This window comes from Medicago sativa, chromosome 4, assembly GCF_051527215.1.
Source record: "Medicago sativa cultivar Bolivia chromosome 4, Bolivia_mono, whole genome shotgun sequence".
NCBI lineage: Eukaryota > Viridiplantae > Streptophyta > Magnoliopsida > Fabales > Fabaceae > Medicago > Medicago sativa.
Genome location: NC_140752.1, coordinates 12,246,641 through 12,267,770, shown reverse-complemented (window position 1 = coordinate 12,267,770; position 21,130 = coordinate 12,246,641). Strand labels below are relative to the sequence as shown.

At 39.5% G+C, this 21,130-nt stretch overlaps 2 protein-coding genes across 2 annotated transcripts; both read left to right on the top strand.

Moving 5' to 3' along the window:
• Positions 1–576: 576 nt before the first annotated feature.
• LOC146926381 (uncharacterized) lies at positions 577–3,208 on the top strand. Its single transcript, XM_085706900.1, has 2 exons — positions 577–676; positions 2,010–3,208. Exons 1-2 carry the CDS (start codon positions 577–579, stop codon positions 3,206–3,208), a joined length of 1,299 nt encoding a protein of 432 aa, XP_085563026.1.
• Positions 3,209–4,381: 1,173 nt separating this feature from the next.
• Positions 4,382–8,684, top strand: LOC146926380 (uncharacterized). Its single transcript, XM_085706899.1, has 3 exons — positions 4,382–7,116; positions 7,371–8,573; positions 8,615–8,684. Exons 1-3 carry the CDS (start codon positions 4,397–4,399, stop codon positions 8,682–8,684), a joined length of 3,993 nt encoding a protein of 1,330 aa, XP_085563025.1. The 5' UTR covers positions 4,382–4,396.
• Positions 8,685–21,130: the final 12,446 nt, after the last annotated feature.

Sequence of the window (21,130 nt, the reverse complement as noted above, 5' to 3'; positions counted from 1 at the left end):
GCATCAGGATCGTCCACGTGGAGAGCCATGGATCCGACGATGGAGATTGAGAGATGGAATGAACCGAGTTGAACCAGACCGGTTCATGTGCCTATATAAGCACAATGAAACCGGTCCAATTCACTTCTTCCTTCCCCTTCTCTCACTACAAAGTTCTAGAGAGAGATGCTCTGCAATCTCTCTTCGTCTTCTCCGATGAACACGACGGCGGAGGAGTGGTGGTTCGCCGGCGGCGCCACCACACCTGAACATTTTTGAAATCTTTTTGCACTATCGTGTTCATCTGAGTCTCCTCTTTACGATTCTGAAACTATTTTCTTGAAAACAGGCATGGATTTGAATAGATCTACACTTGAATTGACGTCCTAGGGTTTCAAAATTTTCTTCTAATCTCTTTAAAACTAAACCCTATTTTGACTTATTTTTCACACTGATGATGATAATGAACCTGGATTCTTGAAATAAACGGTGAATCTTGGATGATTTGCTTTTTTAGGGTTCGGTTTTCAATTTTTCCTTCAAATCTTTTCGAATCTTCGCATCAATTCACCGTTTATTTTCTATTTCAAGCCTTCGATGACGAATACGAATGAGAACGAGAAGGTTTTCATGTGTTTACCTGGATTTGTTTGGAGATTCGAACAAAAGGATCCTGCGTTCGTTCTTGATCGTTCTGGTAAGCCTTCGAAACCTTCGCAACCGAAAATGAATCGGTGAATCTTCTTCTCTCTCTGGACTGATTCAGTTCTTCTTCAATTCTTCTTCTTCTCAAGACTTCGTGATCGTGTTGGAGTTCGTCGCTCTTGGCGATGAATTCGCACTGAATTGCGAAGCAAACTGTTCGATGATGATAATCCTGTAGAGGATTACTGAGAACAGTGTTGAATTCTTCGAAATTGTTATGAATCTTGGCTGAAATTGAACTCTGGAATGTTCTAGGGTTTCGTTGTGTTCTTCATTGTTCTTGATGGATTTGAAAACGGTTATGACTTTGATCTGTGAATTCTGGAGAGAGAAATGGAATGGTGTTTGTTGAGTTGGCACCTTGTGATTGCTGATTCTGGCACATTGCAGTAAATGCTCCTTTTATAGGGAGCCATGTGGCCTTTGACCCTATGAGTGGCTGACACGTGTTTTGGACTTAAAAAAAACCATGGACTAATTTGCAATTTACTGGATTTGAAGGACTGGACTGCAATTGAGGGAAAAAAGGACTTAAATCGAAAAATGGACTTAAGGGACTTAAAGGACTAAAAAGTAAAACCTAAAAAAGAAATAAGATGGCATAAAAGGACCAAAGTGCAATTTCTAAAAGTTTTAGGACTAAAACAAAAAATAAAAATAATAAAATTGGAATAAAATTGGTAAACTGGAAAGAACGTAAAGTGAAACAAATACAATTGACAAAACGGACTAAAATGAACCAATGGCCTAAATGAGGTACTTTAAAGTACCTCTCTGCCGAAATTTCGTGTGAAATGACCAAAATGCCCCTGGGGCTAAAACGACTGTAAATGACTCAGATACGAACTTTAGAATGGATTTTTAACAAGGAATTGAATCAAAGACTCACACAGGCAAAATTAAAAGACTCAGAGACAATTTTTTATGATTTAAACAGTGACTTGACACTTGAAATGACCAAAATGCCCCTAGGGGCAAAACTGACTCAAAATGGCTTCAAATGCAAATTTTGAAATGAATTTTGACATAGAATGAAACAGGGACTTATCCTAACCAAATGGAAAGACTCAAACAAATTTTTACAAGACTGAAAGACACTTGACATAGGAAATGACTAAAATGCCCCTGCATGTGAATTTTGCAAATAAAATTGAAATAAAATGCAGAGAAAGATGCAATTGATCAGAGATAGTTCAAATAGCTTGTAATGCAAGAAGAGAAAAATTGACTAGTATTTTTAGGTCCAAAATTAGGGTATAACAAGGGACTCCTCAATACTTTGGTCCAGTTTTATGATCCGATCTGCCATGGCTTTACATTCCCAGATTTTCAGCTCTTTCCCACACTAGAGGAGTATTCTCATTGGGTTGGTTTACCTGTACTCAACCAAGTGCCCTTTCATAGCCTTGAACTCACCCCTAAAATCCGAGCTCTCGCAGAAGCCCTTCACCTTGAAGTAGCAGATATAAAAAACAAGTTCGTCCCTAGAGCCGGTCTTCAGTGCCTATCCTACAACTTCCTCTACCAAAAAGCCACCACTTGTCTCAATAGATCAAAAATTGATGCCTTTGAGTCTATCCTTGCCTTGCTCATTTATGGTATTGTGCTCTTCCCAAATGTTAACGACTTTGTTGACATGAACGCCATTCAAATCTTCCTAACTCAGAACCCAGTTCCCACTCTGCTTGCTGACACCTATGTTTCCATCCACGAGCGAACTAGTAAAGGGAAAGGAACCATCATTTGTTGTGCACCTTTACTCCACATGTGGATCACCTCACACTTACCCCGTCCCAAGTTTAGGCCAGAATATGTTCCATGGTCCCAAAAGTTCATGACCCTTACCCCTAATGACATAACTTGGTTCAACCCAGCTTGTGACCCAGAAGTTATCATCGACAGGTGCGGAGAATCCAACAACGTACCCCTCCTAGGTATACGTGGAGGAATCAGCTATAGCCCAGTTCTTGCTAGACGTCAATTTGGATACCCCATGAAGATGAAGCCTCTGTACTGCATCCTAGACAGAGATTTCTTCCTCTACAAGGAGGATGGTGCGAACCAAAAAGCTCAATTTGTGAAAGCTTGGCATTCCATTATCAGGATGGATAGGAACCAGTTAGGAAGGAAGTCGAATACCGCACATGAAGCTTATGTCAAATGGGTCATTGATCGAGCAAACAAACTGAAGATGCCTTACCCTCAACGAAGGCTCACAACCTCGACTATTCCGTCCATGCCCTTACCTTTACCCCCAAAAACTCAGGAGGAAAGCCAAGAGCGGGAAGCTGTGTTAATCCTTGAAAATGCCACCTTGAAAAGGAAATATGACGAAGCTATGCTCAAAATGGAAACTATGAGTGGTAAAATAGAACAGCAGGAGCATGAGCTCCTCGAGCAAAAGGAGCGGATAGCTAAAAAGGACGCTCAGATTCAAGCTCAAAGTGCGAGGCTCGCACAATTTATCAGCAAAAAGGAGCGCATGGATTTCTTCGCAGGGGCACACCCGGATTTCGAGGAGTAGCCCACTACAAAAGCTCAAGATATTTCCAGTTGTTTCACCATTTTCTGTTATTTTCTAGCTTTTTGTGATGTACTTTGGAGTCTATCCCTTGGCTCAGTTTTTGTTAAAAGGGAATTATCTTGTAGTACTTTAAATATTCAATGGAATTTTCAATTATGATGTTTACAAATTTGCTTTTATAAGTCCTTCGGTAAATAAAAAATGTGTCTATTTTTGCATAACATCATGCATCATTTTGCATTCCATAGTTTCAAATCCAGAGTCTCACACAAGTTTTCTTTTCCAAAAAAGATCAGCCCGTTTCAAAAGGTGGCCCCGCGTATCCTCTACAAGTCTACCCGTACTATCTACACTCGAGCAAACGTGAAGAAGAAGATGAATTATCTCGAAGAAGAAAACAGAGTGCTCCGTGAAGAAATGACAGCCATGCAGACTAAGATGGACGAAATGGCTGAAGTAATGAAGACAATGGCGGAAGCACAGGTTCGAGCTCAAGCACAAGCTGAAGCGCAAGCTCAAGCACTAGCCCAAGCACAAGCTCAAGCTCAAGCACTAGCTCAATCACAAGCTCGAGCACAGGCACAAGCACCACCGCCTCCTCCTCCAGTCAGAACTCAGGCTGAAACATCCGCCTCTGCTGCTGCTTCTGCTACCCCTGGATGGACAATATGTGCAGATACTCCGATACACTCTGCTCCGCAACATTCTGCGCCTCGGTTCTCGCCTTTCACTACCGGCGAAATACTCCGTCCCATTGTGTGTGAAGCTTCAAGTTCTATGCCAGAAGGTCGTTCTTGGGGTGTGCCAGTTTGCCTCAGTGAAGTATTCCACCCTATCATGACCGAAGTTCCGATGCCTACTCGTCAAAATGCAACTCATGTTCCTCCACCTCTGGTAGGAGCTCCTCCAGCCGCTATGACCTATTCGGCTCCGGTGATGCATACCATTCCACAAGACGAAGAACCCATATACCATTCAGGGAACATGGAGAACTATGACAGAGTGAATGACTTGCAAGAAAAGTACGATGAGATGCAACGAGAGATGAGAGCTCTCCATGGAAGGAAGATGTTTGGGAAGACTGCTTACGATCTCTGTTTAGTGCCGGACGTCCAAGTACCCCACAAGTTCAAGGTACCAGATTTCGAGAAGTATAAAGGGAACTCCTGTCCTGAGGAGCATCTAACAATGTATGTGAGAAGGATGTCTACCTATGCCAAAGATGACAAAGTCCTTATCTATTTCTTCCAAGAAAGTTTGGCTAGTCCTGCCTCAAAATGGTACATGAACTTGGACAAAACAAAGATTCAAACTTTCCGTGACCTATGCGATGCTTTTGTAGAACAATACAGTTACAATGTGGATATGGCCCCAGACCGAAGCGATCTTCAGGCTATGACTCAGGGAAACGGGGAAGCATTTAAAGACTATGCTCAGCGATGGAGGGATACCGCTGCCCAAGTCAGCCCGCGTATAGAAGAAAAGGAGATGACCAAGCTCTTCTTAAAAACTCTCGATCAATTCTATTACAAACAGATGGTTGGAAGTACGCCCAGGAACTTTGCTGAGATGGTTAGTATGGGTGTACAGTTGGAAGAAGGAGTCCGAGAAGGACGTTTAGTAAAAGAAGAAACATATGCGACTGGAACCAAGAAATCTGGGAACCACCTCCCGAAAAAGAAAGAACAAGAGGTCGGTATGGTGACCCATGGGAGACCTCAACAAAATTATTCAGCCTATCAACACGTCGCTGCCATCATACCTGCTGCCAATACCATCCAACCACCAAATGGCCAACCTCAATTCCCACAATATCCACAACAACCTCAATTCCCACAATATCCACAACAACCACAATACCCTCAACAATATCCTCCACAACAATATCCCCAACAACCATACCAACAACACCAACAACGTCCATATCAACAACAACCCTATCAACCACAACATTCTCAACCACAAAAAATGCAAATTGACCCGATCCCCGTCACCTATGCAGGATTACTCCCAGGGTTACTCAAAAAGAATTTGGTCCAGACCAGAGCACCTTCTCCAGTGCCAGAAAAATTGCCAGCATGGTATAGACTTAACCAGACTTGTGATTTTCATCAGGGAGGCCGAGGTCATAATATCGAAAATTGCTATAGCTTTAAGTATGCAGTTCAGAAGCTAATCAATGACAAGAAGATAACCTTCACAGACTCTGCACCGAATGTCCAGACTAATCCATTCCCAAACCATGGTGCTGCATCTGTCAACATGGTCGAAGATTGCCAAAAGACTCGCCTCATCCTCGATGCTCAGTGCATCCGGACGCCTTTGGTCCCATTACATGCCAAGTTATGCGAAGTGAACTTATTCGAACATGATCATGATGGCTGCGAAGTATGCCTCCTAAGTCCCTGGGGTTGTCAGATAGTAAAAGGTGACATTCAAGGACTTTTAGACCGGGGAGAACTTGTTGTTGAAAGGAAATGTGACGATGTATGTGTTATAACTCATGAGGGGCCTTTGGAGATATTCTACGACAGTCGGAAGTCAGTTACTGCTCCTTTAGTGATCTGTTTGCCTGGTCCATTGCCTTACACTTCAGAGAAGGCCATCCCTTACAAGTACAATGCTACTATGATTGAAGATGGTCGTGAAGTCGCAATACCGCCCCTGCCGTCTGTGGGGAATGTCGCTGAAGACAGTAGAGTGCTGAGATATGGGCGTATTGTTCATATGGTGCTCCCAAAGAAAGTTAGTGCTCCGGTAATCAAGGAGACTCAAGCTAAAGATCCCAGTGCGGTCAAAGATATTGGTCAGTCTAGTGGGACCAATGCAAATTCAGAGATTGATGAGATCCTCAAGTTGATAAAGAAGAGTGAGTACAAAGTGGTCGATCAATTGATGCAAACTCCGTCGAAGATATCCATAATGTCTTTACTTGTGAATTCTGATGCTCATAAGGAGGCTTTGATGAAGGTCTTGGAACAAGCTTTCGTGGACTATGATGTAACTGTTGATAAATTCGGAGGAATAGTGGGGAATATCACCGCATGCAACAATCTGAGTTTCAGTGATGAAGAACTCCCAAAAGAACGAAGGAACCATAATCTGGCTCTCCATATATCTGTGAACTGCAAGACCGATGCTTTGTCAAATGTGCTAGTAGATACTGGGTCGTCGTTAAATGTAATGGCCAAAACAACTTATGATCAACTTTCCTACAAAGGTACGCCTCTGAGACGAAGTGATGTAATGGTGAAAGCTTTCGACGGTTCAAGGAAGAATGTTCATGGGGTGGTGGATCTGCCTATTACAATTGGTCCACATGTTTTCCAAATTACCTTTCAAGTGATGGACATCCAAGCATCGTACAGTTGTCTGTTGGGCCGACCCTGGATTCATGAAGCTGGGGCAGTAACCTCCACATTGCATCAGAAGCTAAAGTTTGTGCGGAATGGGAAGCTGGTAATTGTGAACGGTGAGGGAGCTTTACTAGTGAGCCATTTGTCGTCTTTTTCTTTCATCGGAGCTGACAGTGTTGAAGGAACGTCATTCCAAGGACTTGTCGTGGCAGAAGAGAATACCAAGAAGAATGGGGCATCTATTTCCTCTCTAAAAGATGCTCAGAATGTGATACAAGCTGGAGGGTCTGCAAGCTGGGGAAAGTTGATAGAATTGCCAGAGAACAAGCGTCGAGAAGGACTGGGTTTCTCCCCGTCAGCTGATTTGCCCTGGGACGTCGTCGTGCCAACAAGAGGTGCTTTCCACAGTGCTGGTTTCATCAATGCCCTGTCAGAAGCCAATGCTATCATAGAAGACAGTCCTGAGGGAGCGCCACAAAGCTTCGTGACTCATGGAGGGTCTAGCCACAATTGGGTCACTGTAGATGTTCCTTTTGTTGCTCACTTGTCAAAGTAATGCATTTGTTCGTTTTATGTTTTTTTCAAAAATCCTTTCGCCCCGCCCCAAGCGAAAGTGAATTTATCTAGGGCCACTTGCTTCAAGGAATTATCATCAATTAAATAAAAATGTCGTTTTGTTCCCGACTTTTGTTTTATTTTTCTGCTTTTTTTTTGAAAAATGGTAATACAAAAAACCTAAAAAAATATATGCACCTTCGAAAAATCTGCATTTACTTATTTTCTAAAATCATCAATCATATGTGCAGATTAAACATCAATGAACCCTTTGAACAACATAGCCCTATGATCTCTCCCAACTTTGAATCCCCTGTGTATGAGGCGGAAGAGGAAGAGAATGAAGAGATTCCCGACGAAATCTCTCGGTTACTTGAACGAGAAAGAAATGCCATTCAGCCTTATGGGGAAGTAATAGAGGTGATCAACTTGGGTACTGAAGAAGACAAGAAGGAGGTCAAGATTGGGGCATCACTTGAAGCAAGTGTCAATAAGCGAGTAATAGAACTTCTCAGAGAATATGTTAATATATTTGCTTGGTCGTACAGAGATATGCCAGGCCTAGATACTGATATTGTGGTGCACCGTTTGCCGTTGAAGCCTGAATGTCCACCGGTCAAGCAGAAGTTGAGAAGAGCCCGTCCTGATATGGCCCTCAAGATTAAAGAAGAAGTACAGAAACAGATTGACGCAGGTTTCCTTGTCACATCAGAATACCCTCAGTGGCTTGCCAACATTGTGCCTGTTCCGAAGAAAGATGGTAAAGTCAGAATGTGTGTTGATTACCGTGATCTGAACAAAGCTAGTCCCAAAGATGATTTTCCACTGCCTCACATTGATGTACTGGTTGACAATACTGCAAAATCCAAAGTTTTCTCCTTCATGGATGGTTTCTCCGGTTACAATCAGATCAAGATGGCGCCCGAAGATAGAGAGAAGACATCTTTCATTACACCTTGGGGCACTTTCTGTTACAGAGTAATGCCGTTTGGGTTAATAAATGCAGGTGCTACTTATCAGAGAGGTATGACTACTCTTTTCCACGACATGATGCACAAAGAGATTGAGGTTTATGTAGATGATATGATTGTCAAGTCAGGTACTGAAGATGAGCATGTCGAGTATTTGCTGAAGATGTTCCAACGACTGAGAAAGTATCAACTCTGTTTGAATCCTAACAAGTGCACCTTTGGCGTCAGATCCGGAAAGCTTTTGGGCTTCATTGTCAGCCAGAAAGGTATTGAAGTAGATCCCAACAAGGTCAGAGCTATCAGAGAGATGCCCGCTCCACAAACAGAAAAACAAGTAAGAGGGTTTCTCGGACGAATGAACTACATCTCTCGTTTTATTTCTCATATGACTGCAACATGTGGGCCGATATTCAAGCTACTCCGCAAAGAGCAAGGTATTGTGTGGACAGAAGAGTGCCAGAAAGCCTTTGACAACATCAAAGAGTATTTGCTAGAACCTCTAATCCTTATCCCTCCAGTTGAAGGAAGACCTCTGATCATGTACCTGACTGTGTTAGAAGATTCTATGGGTTGTGTACTCGGGCAACAAGATGAAACTAGAAGAAAGGAGCACGCTATTTATTACTTGAGCAAGAAGTTTACTGATTGTGAGTCTCGATATTCCATGCTCGAAAAGACATGTTGTGCTCTAGCTTGGGCTGCCAAACGCCTTCGTCACTATATGATTAATCATACTACTTGGTTGATTTCTAAAATGGATCCGATCAAGTACATCTTCGAGAAAGCTGCAGTAACAGGAAGAATCGCCCGGTGGCAGATGTTGTTATCTGAATATGACATCGAGTACCGTACCCAGAAAGCAATCAAAGGGAGTATCATTGCAGATCATTTAGCTCACCAACCAGTTGAGGATTATCAGCCTATCAAGTTCGACTTTCCTGATGAAGAGATTATGTATCTGAAGATGAAAGATTGTGACGAGCTGTTATTCGGAGAAGGTCCAGATCCTGAATCAAGATGGGGTCTAATCTTCGACGGAGCTGTTAATGTTTATGGAAGCGGAATAGGGGCAATCATTATTACTCCTGAGGGTGCACATATCCCCTTCACTGCTAGGCTGACGTTTGTTTTATCTTGGTTTTCGGGTGTCAAACATTGATTACGTTTGAACCTTTTTAACCGGTGATATCTCATTTTTTCTTGGGAAGGGAAAAAGTAAGCAAAACCCTTGAGAATCGAGGTCCGGGAGTTGTTTTCGCTACGGGAAGGTGTTAGGCACCCATAACGACTATAGTATCCTATAGGAACCGTCTTTAATTTCTACGCGCGCGCTTTATTTTTTAAATGCTATTTTGAAAGTGTTTATTAAACCTAAGAATATTCTAAGTGAAGAATTGGAGGGAGAAGAATGTTTTTGGATTTTTATTTTAGTTGAATTGAAGGAATTTTGTTCCTTGCCTACGTACCCATTTAAGGGATCAAATCCACCGTAGTTCTCTTCCAAAAAATGTTTTTGTTTTTGTTGGTTGATTTTAAGTTTGAAAATGGGAATTTTGAAGAATGAGAGAAAGAGGCCTCAAGGGCATGAGATTATGAAATTGTGAGGTTGAATTAGTCATTTGCAAAAGAAAGTCAAAGTATGATTAAAGTTCATTGAAATTTGATTAAGAAAATGAAAAAGGAAAATTCAATGGGATTTTGATCCCAAGGTTTATTTTGAAAATGATTTGAGTGAAGTTTGTTCATATTTTTTTGGAAAATGATTTTTCTAAGTATAAAGCCTAAACATTCATCTAAACATACAATCCTAAACATACATCTAAACATGCATATTCTAGCCATACATCTAAACCTATCTATGTGATGTGTGTGCATGTGTCGGTGCTTGTGTCGGTGTACATCATTAGAGTCCATTGTCCTTATTACATCATTGGCCTAGATACATTCTATGGTCTTGCAAGAATTTAAAATGGCATGAAAGTAAAGTACAAAGAAAAATCCTAAGTGTTACATTCTAAGTATTAATATGGGAATTAAAGTGCAAGAAGTGAAACTAAAATTGAAGGATGAAATATGCTTATGGAATGTATGAAACATGAGATGAAAAATATTAGTAGCACAAAATATAATGCAAGTAAAAGCTATCATAACAAAAGTAAGAAAATTGACATAAAAAGCAAGCAAAAACAATGTGAAATAGCCCTAAAATCTCATCACCAATGCAAGACTTGAGTATGACCTATAATCCTCACAATTCAACATACTTTCAAGGCATAAAAATCCAGGTTTTAAAATGAGAATCCAAGTGTCATTACAAACTTTGCATTTTTATGTGAATTTAGGCCTATTTGCACCATTTATTCACAAAACAAAACTTGCCAAGCAAGCAACCAATCATCACATGCACATGTCCAGTAAAGACACATTCAAACAGTAGTAAAAATTCCATAAAATCATATATCATGAACCACAACCATTTATCAAGGATTGGAATTGAGTCATGCAATTTTTATGGATTTTTTTAATATGAGATTCAAGTAATAAAGCAAGAAAATGTCACAATATTTTTTCAAGTTTTTCAGTAAACAAGTAACACAAAAAACATCACAGAATTATCAAGAAAGTATATGAAAATTTTATGGAATTTTCTAAAACAAATTAGTCATGCCAGGGGTGCAAAGATCACAAGCAGCGTGGAAAATAGCAAAAGAACAAGGAAAAACGAAAATCTGCAAAGAAAGGAAGTCCAGGCCCATACCCAAGGTGAAAACGGGTCTGTTGAAGGCACAGGGATCGTTGGATCGATCCAATTGGATTGGATCCAAGATCCAACGCTCCAACACGCGCCAGCACACAGGTCAACACATCAAGCCATGGGAGGGCTCCCAGTAGCCGTCAGATCAAAGATCTAACGGCTTAAGCAAAAGAGGAGCATGATAAACGGAGCACACACACACACAGGATCAGGCATGGCATATATAAGCAGAAACATGAAGAAAACCCTCACAACTCTCACTTGTTTCTCTCTCTACAATGTTCTTAGAGAGAGAGAGTCTGCAGACTCTCTCTTCTCCGATCCGACACCGGTCATCTTGTTCAATTCTCCGACGCGGTGGCCGGTGGTGGCGCCGCCGCGTCGGAGCCTCAAACCGCCCAGATTCACGACCTAATTACCTATTTCTAAAGATCTTCCTCTCCTATATTCGGATCTAAGGCTAGTTTCTCAAGGAAACTCACGAATCAACGTAGATCGGAATTTTATCTTACGGCTTTGATACTTCTTTTTGTTAACTCTTCTTCTTTTTCTCTTATTTGAAAGATTTTTGCAAGAAAGTTCTTAAATCGTTCCGATCTACTTGGATTCGTGACAACAGAACATGTATGAAGCTAATACTCTGGATTTTCGAAGGAAAAAGTGAAAAGAAAAGGAAAGAGAGTTTGATACCTGTGTTTTAGGTCGGAGATGTGACGAACGAAGAAGATTGTGAATTCTTCGATTGTTCTTCTTCTGATGAACTTCGTATTCTTTCTCTTCTCTGCTACGGCTTCGAATCTGACCTTTCTTTCCCTCTTCTCCTCAAATCCTTCGTGATCACGAAGATTTCGTCGTTGTCGATGATGATTCTTCGTTGGAATTGCGAAGGTGAGCTTGATGATGAATTGTGGACTAATGGGAACTTGACATGTGGCCTGGACTTATAACAAATTTTCTGGACAAATAAGACACTGACACGTGGCACTGGACCAATGACTTGGACAAAAAAGGATTAAAATGCAATTTTTAGAATTTTAGGACTTAAAATAAAAATAAAAATGAAATGAATTAAAATTGGTAACCGGAAAATAACGTAAAGTGAAACGATTAAAATTGACAAAACGGACTAAAATGAACCAATGGCTTAAATGAGGTACTTTAAAGTAACCTCTCTCTGCCGAAATTTCGTGTGAAATGACCAAAATGCCCCTGGGGCTAAAACGACTAAAAATGACTCAGATGCAATTTTAAAATGGATTTTAACATAGAATTGAAACGACAGTTTATTTAAACCAATTTGAAAGACTCAGAGACAATTTTTAGAATTTAAACAGGGCTTTGACACATGAAAAGACTAAAATGCCCCTAGGGGCAAAACTGACTCAAAATGACTTCAAATGCAATTTTTTGAAATGGATTTTAACATAGAATTGAAATGAGGACTTATTCAAACTACTTTGAAAGGACCCAAACAAATTTTTAAAAGATTGAAAGAAATTTTAACATAGGAAATGACTAAAATGCCCCTAGGGGCTAAACTGACTAAGAAAATGACTCAACTGATATTTTTGAAATGAATTTTGACATGAGATTGAAACAAGGATTTATACAAACCAATTTAAAAGACTCAAACAAATTTCAAGGATAAAAATGAGTTGAATGCAAGAAATGACTAAAATACCCTTCTATGTGAATTTTGCAAATAACATTGAAATAAAATGCAGAGAAAGATGTAATTGATCAGAGCCAGTTCAAATGGCTTGTAATGCAAGAAAAGAAGAATTGAGTTAGTATTTTTAGGTCCAAAATTAGGGTATAACAACGTTCGACTGTACCAACAACATGGCAGAATATGAGGCATGTATTATGGGTCTTGAAGAAGCCATCGATCTGAGAATCAAGATCCTTGACATTTATGGTGACTCTGCCCTTGTAATCAATCAAATCACAGGAGAATGGGAGACTCGTCACCCCAGCCTGATTCCTTACAAAGACTATGCAAGACGATTACTGACCTTCTTCAACAAAGTCGAGCTACACCACATTCCCCGTGATGAGAACCAGATGGCAGATGCTCTAGCTACCTTGTCTTCGATGTATCAAGTAAATCGTTGGAATGAAGCGCCATTGATCCATATCAGACGTCTTGAGAGACCTGCTCATGTATTCGCTACTGAAGAAGTTGTTGATGATAAGCCATGGTTTCATGATATCAAGTGTTTCCTTCAGAGTCAAGAGTATCCGCTCGGAGCTTCCAATAGAGACAAGAAGACTCTAAGAAGACTATCTGGCAATTTCTTCCTGAACGGGGACGTTTTGTATAAAAGAAACTTTGACATGGTGTTACTCAGATGTGTGGACAAGCGCGAGGCAGATTTATTGATGCATGAAATACACGAAGGCTCCTTAGGAACTCATTCTAGCGGGCACACAATGGCTAAGAAGTTATTGAGAGCGGGTTATTACTGGTTAACGATGGAAGCTGATTGTTACAAGCACGCCAGAAAATGTCATAAGTGTCAGATCTATGCCGATAAGATTCACGTGCCGCCAACTGCACTCAATGTTCTTTCGTCTCCCTGGCCTTTCTCTATGTGGGGCATTGACATGATCGGAAGGATCGAACCAAAAGCGTCAAACGGGCACCGCTTCATTCTAGTGGCTATTGACTATTTCACCAAGTGGGTTGAAGCAGCATCATATGCTAATGTAACCAAGCAAGTGGTGGTCAAGTTTATCAAGAATCATATTATCTGCCGCTACGGTGTCCCTAACCGGATCATTACAGACAATGGGACGAATCTGAACAACAAGATGATGAAAAAGTTGTGTGATGATTTCAAGATCGAGCATCATAATTCCTCACCTTACAGACCTCAGATGAATGGTGCTGTCGAAGCTGCAAATAAGAACATAAAGAAGATCGTCCAGAAGATGGTGGTGACTTATAAAGATTGGCATGAGATGCTTCCCTTTGCATTACACGGATATCGTACTTCCGTACGCACGTCAACAGGGGCAACTCCCTTCTCTTTGGTATATGGTATGGAGGCTGTACTCCCTGTAGAAGTTGAGATTCCTTCAATGAGAGTTCTAATGGAAGCTGGGTTATCAGAGGCTGAGTGGATCCAAAGTATGTATGATCAATTGAATCTGATCGAGGAAAAGCGCATGACTGCCCTATGTCATGGTCAGCTATATCAGAAGAAGATGAAGCAGGCTTTTGACAAGAAAGTTCGTCCCCGTGAATTCAAAGAAGGTGATCTTGTGCTCAGAAAGATTTTGACTTTCCAGCCCGACTCTAGGGGCAAGTGGACTCCTAACTATGAAGGTCCATATGTTGTCAAAAGAGCCTTCTCCGGTGGTGCCATGACTCTTCAAACCATGGATGGTGAAGAACTTCCACGTACCGTAAACACGGATGCAGTCAAGAAATACTTTGTCTAAAAATCATAAGAACAGCTCGGTAAGTCGAAAACCCGAAAAGGGCGGCTTAGGCAAAAATGAGCGTCTCGGTGGACTGAAAACCCGAAAGGGCGGTCCAGGCAAAAGTTAGAGACATCAAACAGAAAATCATCCTGATAGGCTGAAAACCCGAAAGGGCGGTCTATGCAAAAGTTAAGAAAAAAAAAAAAGAGACAAAGTAACTGCATCCGATCTGGCGCACCCACTTGGGACATACCTGCTATCAAAGAATCTCCAATATGAAGCATCAAAAGCAGCGGAATTCAAAGTAGCTAGGGAAAATAGGGTTATGAAGTTCAAAGTACCTCTCCACTTTAAATTACCATTTTTCAAAATTTTGTAAAGATCTATGGAGTCGCGCCATTGGCAGGCCACCACTTAATCAATAAAATTTGAGCCTTCGCCCTTTTGCTTGGAATTCTCATTTATTTTGTTTTTCCAAAATTTCTTCTATTTCCTTGATGATAATATTTTGAAGCAAAATTCTTAAAACTTTTTCACATCCCTTAAAGAAAGCATAAACGAATAGGTGCATTGTAGGGCTCGAGAGTAAAAGAAGTGCGCGTTTATGTTCCCCTCAAGGGTGGTTAAATCCTACTAAACGAGCATGGCTAGACACTGTGGGAAGCCCTCAAAAAAAATGGAAAAAATAAAAGCTCGCTGAGTCGAAAACCTGAAAAGGAGGCTTAGGCAATAGAGAGCATCCCGTTGGACTGAAAACTCGAAAGGGCGGTCCAGGAAAAAATTAGGGGCATAAAAAAGGAACATACTCCCGGTGGATTGAAAACCCGAAAGGGCGATCCATGCAAAAGTTAGGGATTCAAAAAGAAAAAAAAAACAACAAATAAACAAAGAAAAGGCACGACGACCAAAGTGGGTCATTGGAAGAGCATTCTGTGCTGGTTTACAAATGGCGACTTCTTCCAAATTTTTGGTCAACAATGAGCTTTATCCCCAGGGGGCATCAATTGCTACCTTGTGCCTGACTCCATCCTGTCAACGGCTCGATTTTGTTCGCAATAATATCATCTCCAATGAAGTTTGCCGAGTGTATGTACTGCGATGTCAATCCGTTTCCCATCTTACCTGTCTTGTCTCGTTTCATCAAATTCATCTGTCACAATCCAGTCTATACACTCATTATATTCATTCAACCATTCATACATTCACGCATTATTACTTTCATTCATACATAACATCGTTCATACATGGTCGCATCTATCACAACGTCGACAATCAATTTCAATTTCAATTTCAAGTCCAAAAGTGTCATCCCCAGCGTTGGATGTTCCAGTGATGTCACTAATCAATTTCTATTTCCATTTCAATTTCAATTTCAATTTCAATTTCAATTTCAAGTCCAAAAGTGTCATCCCCAGCGTTGGCTGTTCCAGTGATGTCACTAATCAATTTCTATTTCTATTTCAATTTCAATTTCAATCAATTTCAATTTCAAGTCCAAAAGTGTCATCCTCAGCGTTAGCTGTTCCAGTGATGTCACTAATCAATTTCTATTTCCATTTCAATTTCAATTTCAATTTCAATTTCAAGTCCAAAAGTGTCATCCCCAGCGTTAGCTGTTCCAAGTGATGTCACTAATCAATTTCTATTTCAATTTCAGTTTCAATTCAATTTCAATTTCAATCAATTTCAATTTCAAGTTTAAAAGTGTTATCCCCAGCGTTAGCTGTTCTAGTGATGTCACTAATCAATTTCTATTTCAATTTTAATTTCAATCAATTTCAATTTCAATTTCAAAAGTGTCATCCCCGACGTAGTTGTCCAAGAGATGTCACTATAGAGTCTTGTCTTCATTAAAGCTATCGCCTCAAACCGATACGGTAGTAGACAATCTTTTCCCCAGTGAAACTACTTCCCCCAGCGGAGTCGGATCCCATTCTTCAATGAATTTGGGTATCCCGTCGTTGTTTCTCGTCTCAGTCGAGTCAACTTTGTCGTCCTGCATTCATACAAGCATTTCACGAGCATTCACAGCATCTTAGGTCCAAAATTGGTGTACTTTGTATTTAAGTCTCTTCGCTCCGATCGAATTAAAGATTCCATCTTCAAATCTCCGGACGAAGAAACTTAAATAGGGGCATCTGTCACACCCCAATTTTTGACCTAAGGTCCCACTGACACACGTCATGTGACCCTAGTCGATCTGATGTTTCATTTAAAATTTGGCAAAAAGATATTCTAAATACCTCATATTCAGTTCCGAATCGAGCCCTTGTCTCTATATCATTTTTTATTCTTTATTTCCATCTCTTAAATTTTTCTTAATCAAATTCAAACTTTAAAGTTTTATCTAGTCATTATTTCTTTTAATTCTTTTGTTATTTTCTTTTTAGATAAATCCAAGTTTTTTTATTTACTTGTTAATTAGAAGATAAAAAAATCAAAAATGTATGTATGTGTTTATCCCTTTTTTATTTTTTTATTTTTATTTTTTACGTTTTATTTCTATTTAGGCGATAAGTTCCAAAAAATAAAGTCCATGTAGTTATCCTCTTTTATTTTTATTCTTTTGTTAATTGTATTTCTTATTTATTTTTCTATTTGCTAAAAAACTCAAAAATAAGTCCAAGTACACAGCCTGTCACGCGCGTGATCATCTCGTCTCAATCCAGTCACGCGTTCCTCCCATCCGAATCCTGTCCAGGTTCATGCGCATCTTCTCTCATCCATCCCAATCCAGTTTCACGCCTTTATCTCAACCCAAACACAGGAACAGATTGCTCTCTTGTTTCCCTTCCAATCCAAATCCAATCACATGATTTTTGCTCCTTAAATAACAAACCCTAGCCTCAGCTTAACACTATAAATACAACACGCACAAACCAGCAAAGGGGGAGGAAGAAAGGACGGCAGAAAGAAGAGGACAGAATTGCACATCCACAGCCATTCCCAACACGAACCCGACCGCAAGCATCAACAACCCAGTAGCAATCTGCACAACACAAAGACCAGATACGTCATCAGGACCTAAAACCGATCCAAAAAGAAGGTAGTTTTCCTTTCCATCTTTCTAGATCTAAAAGCTTAGGGATAGTATTTGGGATTTTTAAGTGTCGTAAGCGAAAGGAGGGTAAGAAATAGGCAAGAAACCGAAAAAAATTTTAAAAAAAAGAGTTGTTTGGAGGCTAGCAGCGGCGGCGCCGCCGTCTATGACGGCTAACCGCCGCACCGGAGTTATCTCCGGCCGCCATCTCTCCGTCGGAGAAGAAGATGGGGTTTAGAGAGAGAGCCGAGAGCAAGAAGAGAATAAGAGAGAGAGAAACAGATCAGGAAAATGAATGAATTAGTGTTACTGCCTATTTAAAGGCTTCGTGGATCCAATGCATCTCTGTACACACACTAGCGTACACCCTCGTGCTTCCAGCCTTTGGTTTGCGATCAAGAGGCCTCTGATGCCTCTCTTCATGATCAAATCAAGGCAACTTGATTTCAATCAGGCGACTTTGATTAAATCCTTGACACCCCAGCGCCCTTTTGTCTTCTTCAAGCCCAATTCCTATTTTGTTTAATTCCTGCATCCCCCTGAACACTGCTGCACCCCCTGCATTCATATTTTTTTGCTATGTCTCGTTTAAATCCTCCCATGCATTTTTACCTTCTATTGCATTTCAATTTTGCTTCATTCTAAGGACACATTACTTCCATTTTTTACGTTTCATTTTTTATCATTAGCATTTTTTAGTTATCATTGTTTATTTTCATCGAGCTAGATTGTATATAGGCTTTCATGTAACTTATTTATTTATTCTCGTTTCTTGCACATAATTTAGAATGTAAATATAGGATTTATGTAATTTATTTTTATCGCAGACCTTAGCATGTATTAATAGGTTTTTTGTAATAGCTTAGGTTATGTGTGTGTGTGTGTGTGCGCGTGCGTGCGTGTATGCCTTTCTTTCTGTTGCTAGACTAGGTAAAAGGTCCTTGTGGTGGTCCAACGCCACCATAAGGTGCCCACGCTTTACTTTTATGCTCCGTTAGTTTATATTCTAATTGTTTCAAAAACAACAAAAACATGCAAATAGTTTCAAAAAAATATATATATATTTTTTAAATAAACCTTGATCTTAAATCAAGTGACGCTTTTTTATTTTCTTTCATTAATCAAACTTCAATCAATTTAATCATATTTCAAGTAGTTTTTTCTTTAACATAAAAAATACAAACAAATTCATTTTGCCACTTGGCTTTTCATTTTAAAACCTTTTTCAAAACTAATAAAAAACACACAACCAATCAAACGTCATTTTTAACCACGAATTACGTGATTTTGATCCTTCACGGGTACGTAGGCAGAGGACCTTGTCCTTCCAAATCAATAAAATGTAGATAACTAGGTCTTTCTTTTAATCATTCAAAATTTCATCTTTTTTTTAAAAATAAGCAAGTTATAGCACATTATTTAAGTGAAACCAAAAGGTTCCCGTAGAGTACTACGGACATAAAGGGTGCTAACACCTTCCCTTTATGTAACCAACCCCCGGACCCCCAATTTAAATAATTTTTTTCAAAGTCGTGAAAATACTTAGTGAGTCAAAAGCTAATCAAATAGCCTTGATCTCCGAAAAATGACGCGACAGGTGTATTTACATTATTATTGCGTAAATAGCATTATATCTAAATAATAAGCTCATCAATCACAAGTTCAAACTCAATCGACAAAAAATGAAATTGTTAGGATTTTTAATAACTATTGTCATTTTGTCAAACTAAAATAAAAGCTCAACAAGGACTAAATTGCCTCAAAGTACTAAATTTTTCTATAGCTAATGTTAATGTTAGCTAAATGTGGAGGTGCATTCGGATCTTGTACCATCCTCTCTTACAATACCCTACAAACATCCATCCAATCTTGATTAACCAACTTAATTTTGCTTTTTGATCTACTCATTTGCTTATAATCTTTTGCCTTTGAATCACATCTAAGAATATCACTTCTTAATTTCCTTTGCTCTACCTCAAATTAAGTTTGTCATATATAATGCATGATTATATATCAATTGTAACCAATTGAATAGTAATGTTCTTCTTGATGAACTGTTTGTTAGAGTATTATGCGTGTTGCTGTATTTAGTCTACGTGTTTCTAGAGGTTACATTTTGTGTGATTATTTTTGTTTCAAGGGTACATTTTGTGTGATTTTAATTAGTGTTAGTTGGCATTTTTGTAATCTAATTTTGGTCCTAACAAGTTCAAGCAGTGTTCGTGTGAGGTACATGCTATATCATTTACTGGTCTATGTTTATTATTGACTTTTTCTTATTCGTTTGTTGGACAAAATCTAGAATAACCTATACATGCACATGTATACTAAGTCGAAAATGTCTATGAAAAGACAATATATATGAGACAAGATCCATTGTCATCAAATATATATTGAATTTCGGTGTTTTGGGTTTGAATGAATGTTATTTAGGAGGTAGGGGATGACGAGGAAAAGAAAAAAAACACTGAAATCAATTTTTTTGGGAGAAGGGGTGAAATCATTTTATTTAAGAGACTAAAACCATATTCACCCCGTATTACATTGACAAAAACCAATGCAGGAGCCCTACTGCCTCACCTATGTCCACGTCAATGCAGGGCGAGAACCATTTTGTTCTAGCAGGTACAAAACGCCCTTGATCATCCCTGATACATATGCCAATGCGTACTTTGTTTTGATCCCTTATACTTTCCCAAAGGAGGTTTCATCCACCTTACCTCATTCTAGTTGTTCAACTGTGTTCTCGCGGTTCTTTGGCTGTTTGGGCAGATGAACAATCTTGCAGCAGCTTGGTGGCTCGCACATGAAAAAACTGACTTGTGTCCACGTGTTACGCCAGACCTTGTTGTTTCTCTATTGCCAAATGCGCCACAAAATAGTCATGAAACTTGCTCAAGACGTGTTCGACAGTGCCTGCAAAACTACAAAAACAATATCATTCACATTCGTATTATGTTGTCGCAGCTGTTGAACCATAGGCCATTGGTCTAACCTCCTCCAAATTTGTTCTGCATTATTGCACCAAAAGAAGAGATGATAGATGTCCTCTACTTAACCTTCGCACAACACACATTGGTTCGGACACATGATGCCTCGATGATTTAGTTGAAATCTAGTGGGAATTTAACTTTTACATAAGCGCCAAACAAATTTTTTAACCTTAGGTCGAACCTTTGCCTTCCAAATTCGTTTCCAAAACTTCGGGTTGTTCATGCTGGAATTATTAAAGATGTTACTTGTACACACTTTATATGTGCTTTTTACAGAAAATAAAAATAAAAAAATACCATTTTTCTGATACTTCCATCGTAGCCATTCTCTGCTACCGAACTGAACAAGGGAGTGTTTAAAATGCTGGCGGCAATATGTTTAGTGAAAAGAGATCAACAAACGGTACATTCCATTGCTTGGAGTTACTGTCAAGTAAATCTGAAACCATCCACTGATCAAGGTCATGTATACCATAGTTCGGTTTCGGAATATAGTACCATTCGCACGCAAGCCACTTGGTATTGCAAAGTGGGATATCATGACATGTACCAATACTCCAATATGATATTAACTCCGTCATATTTTGGATGAATTTGAAACTAAGTGAATAATGTCACAGATGTATTTGATGAAAAATCTATAGCGGGACAAGTTTGATTAACATTTTATGATTTCAAGTGCCATTTTGACATACTGATAATGTCAGAAATTAGATTGATACAACCTATAATTTCAAAGGCCAACTATTTAGTATTTTCTTATGAATATAAAATGTTTGAAAAACTAATATAATCTAATAGGTCCTACAATTTAAAGTACTAA

What these genes read in the sequence shown, in the direction of transcription:
- LOC146926381 (XM_085706900.1), top strand. Translation starts at nt 577, where the DNA reads ATGACGAATACGAATGAGAACGAGAAGGTTTTCATGTGTTTACCTGGA. An exon ending in GTTCGTTCTTGATCGTTCTG is followed by an intron (nt 677 to 2,009) that starts GTAAGCCTTCGA and finishes TTACATTCCCAG; the next exon opens with ATTTTCAGCTCTTTCCCACA.
- LOC146926380 (XM_085706899.1), top strand. Translation starts at nt 4,397, where the DNA reads ATGTATGTGAGAAGGATGTCTACCTATGCCAAAGATGACAAAGTCCTT. An exon ending in TTTGTTGCTCACTTGTCAAA is followed by an intron (nt 7,117 to 7,370) that starts GTAATGCATTTG and finishes TCATATGTGCAG; the next exon opens with ATTAAACATCAATGAACCCT. An exon ending in GCCTTTGACAACATCAAAGA is followed by an intron (nt 8,574 to 8,614) that starts GTATTTGCTAGA and finishes CTCCAGTTGAAG; the next exon opens with GAAGACCTCTGATCATGTAC.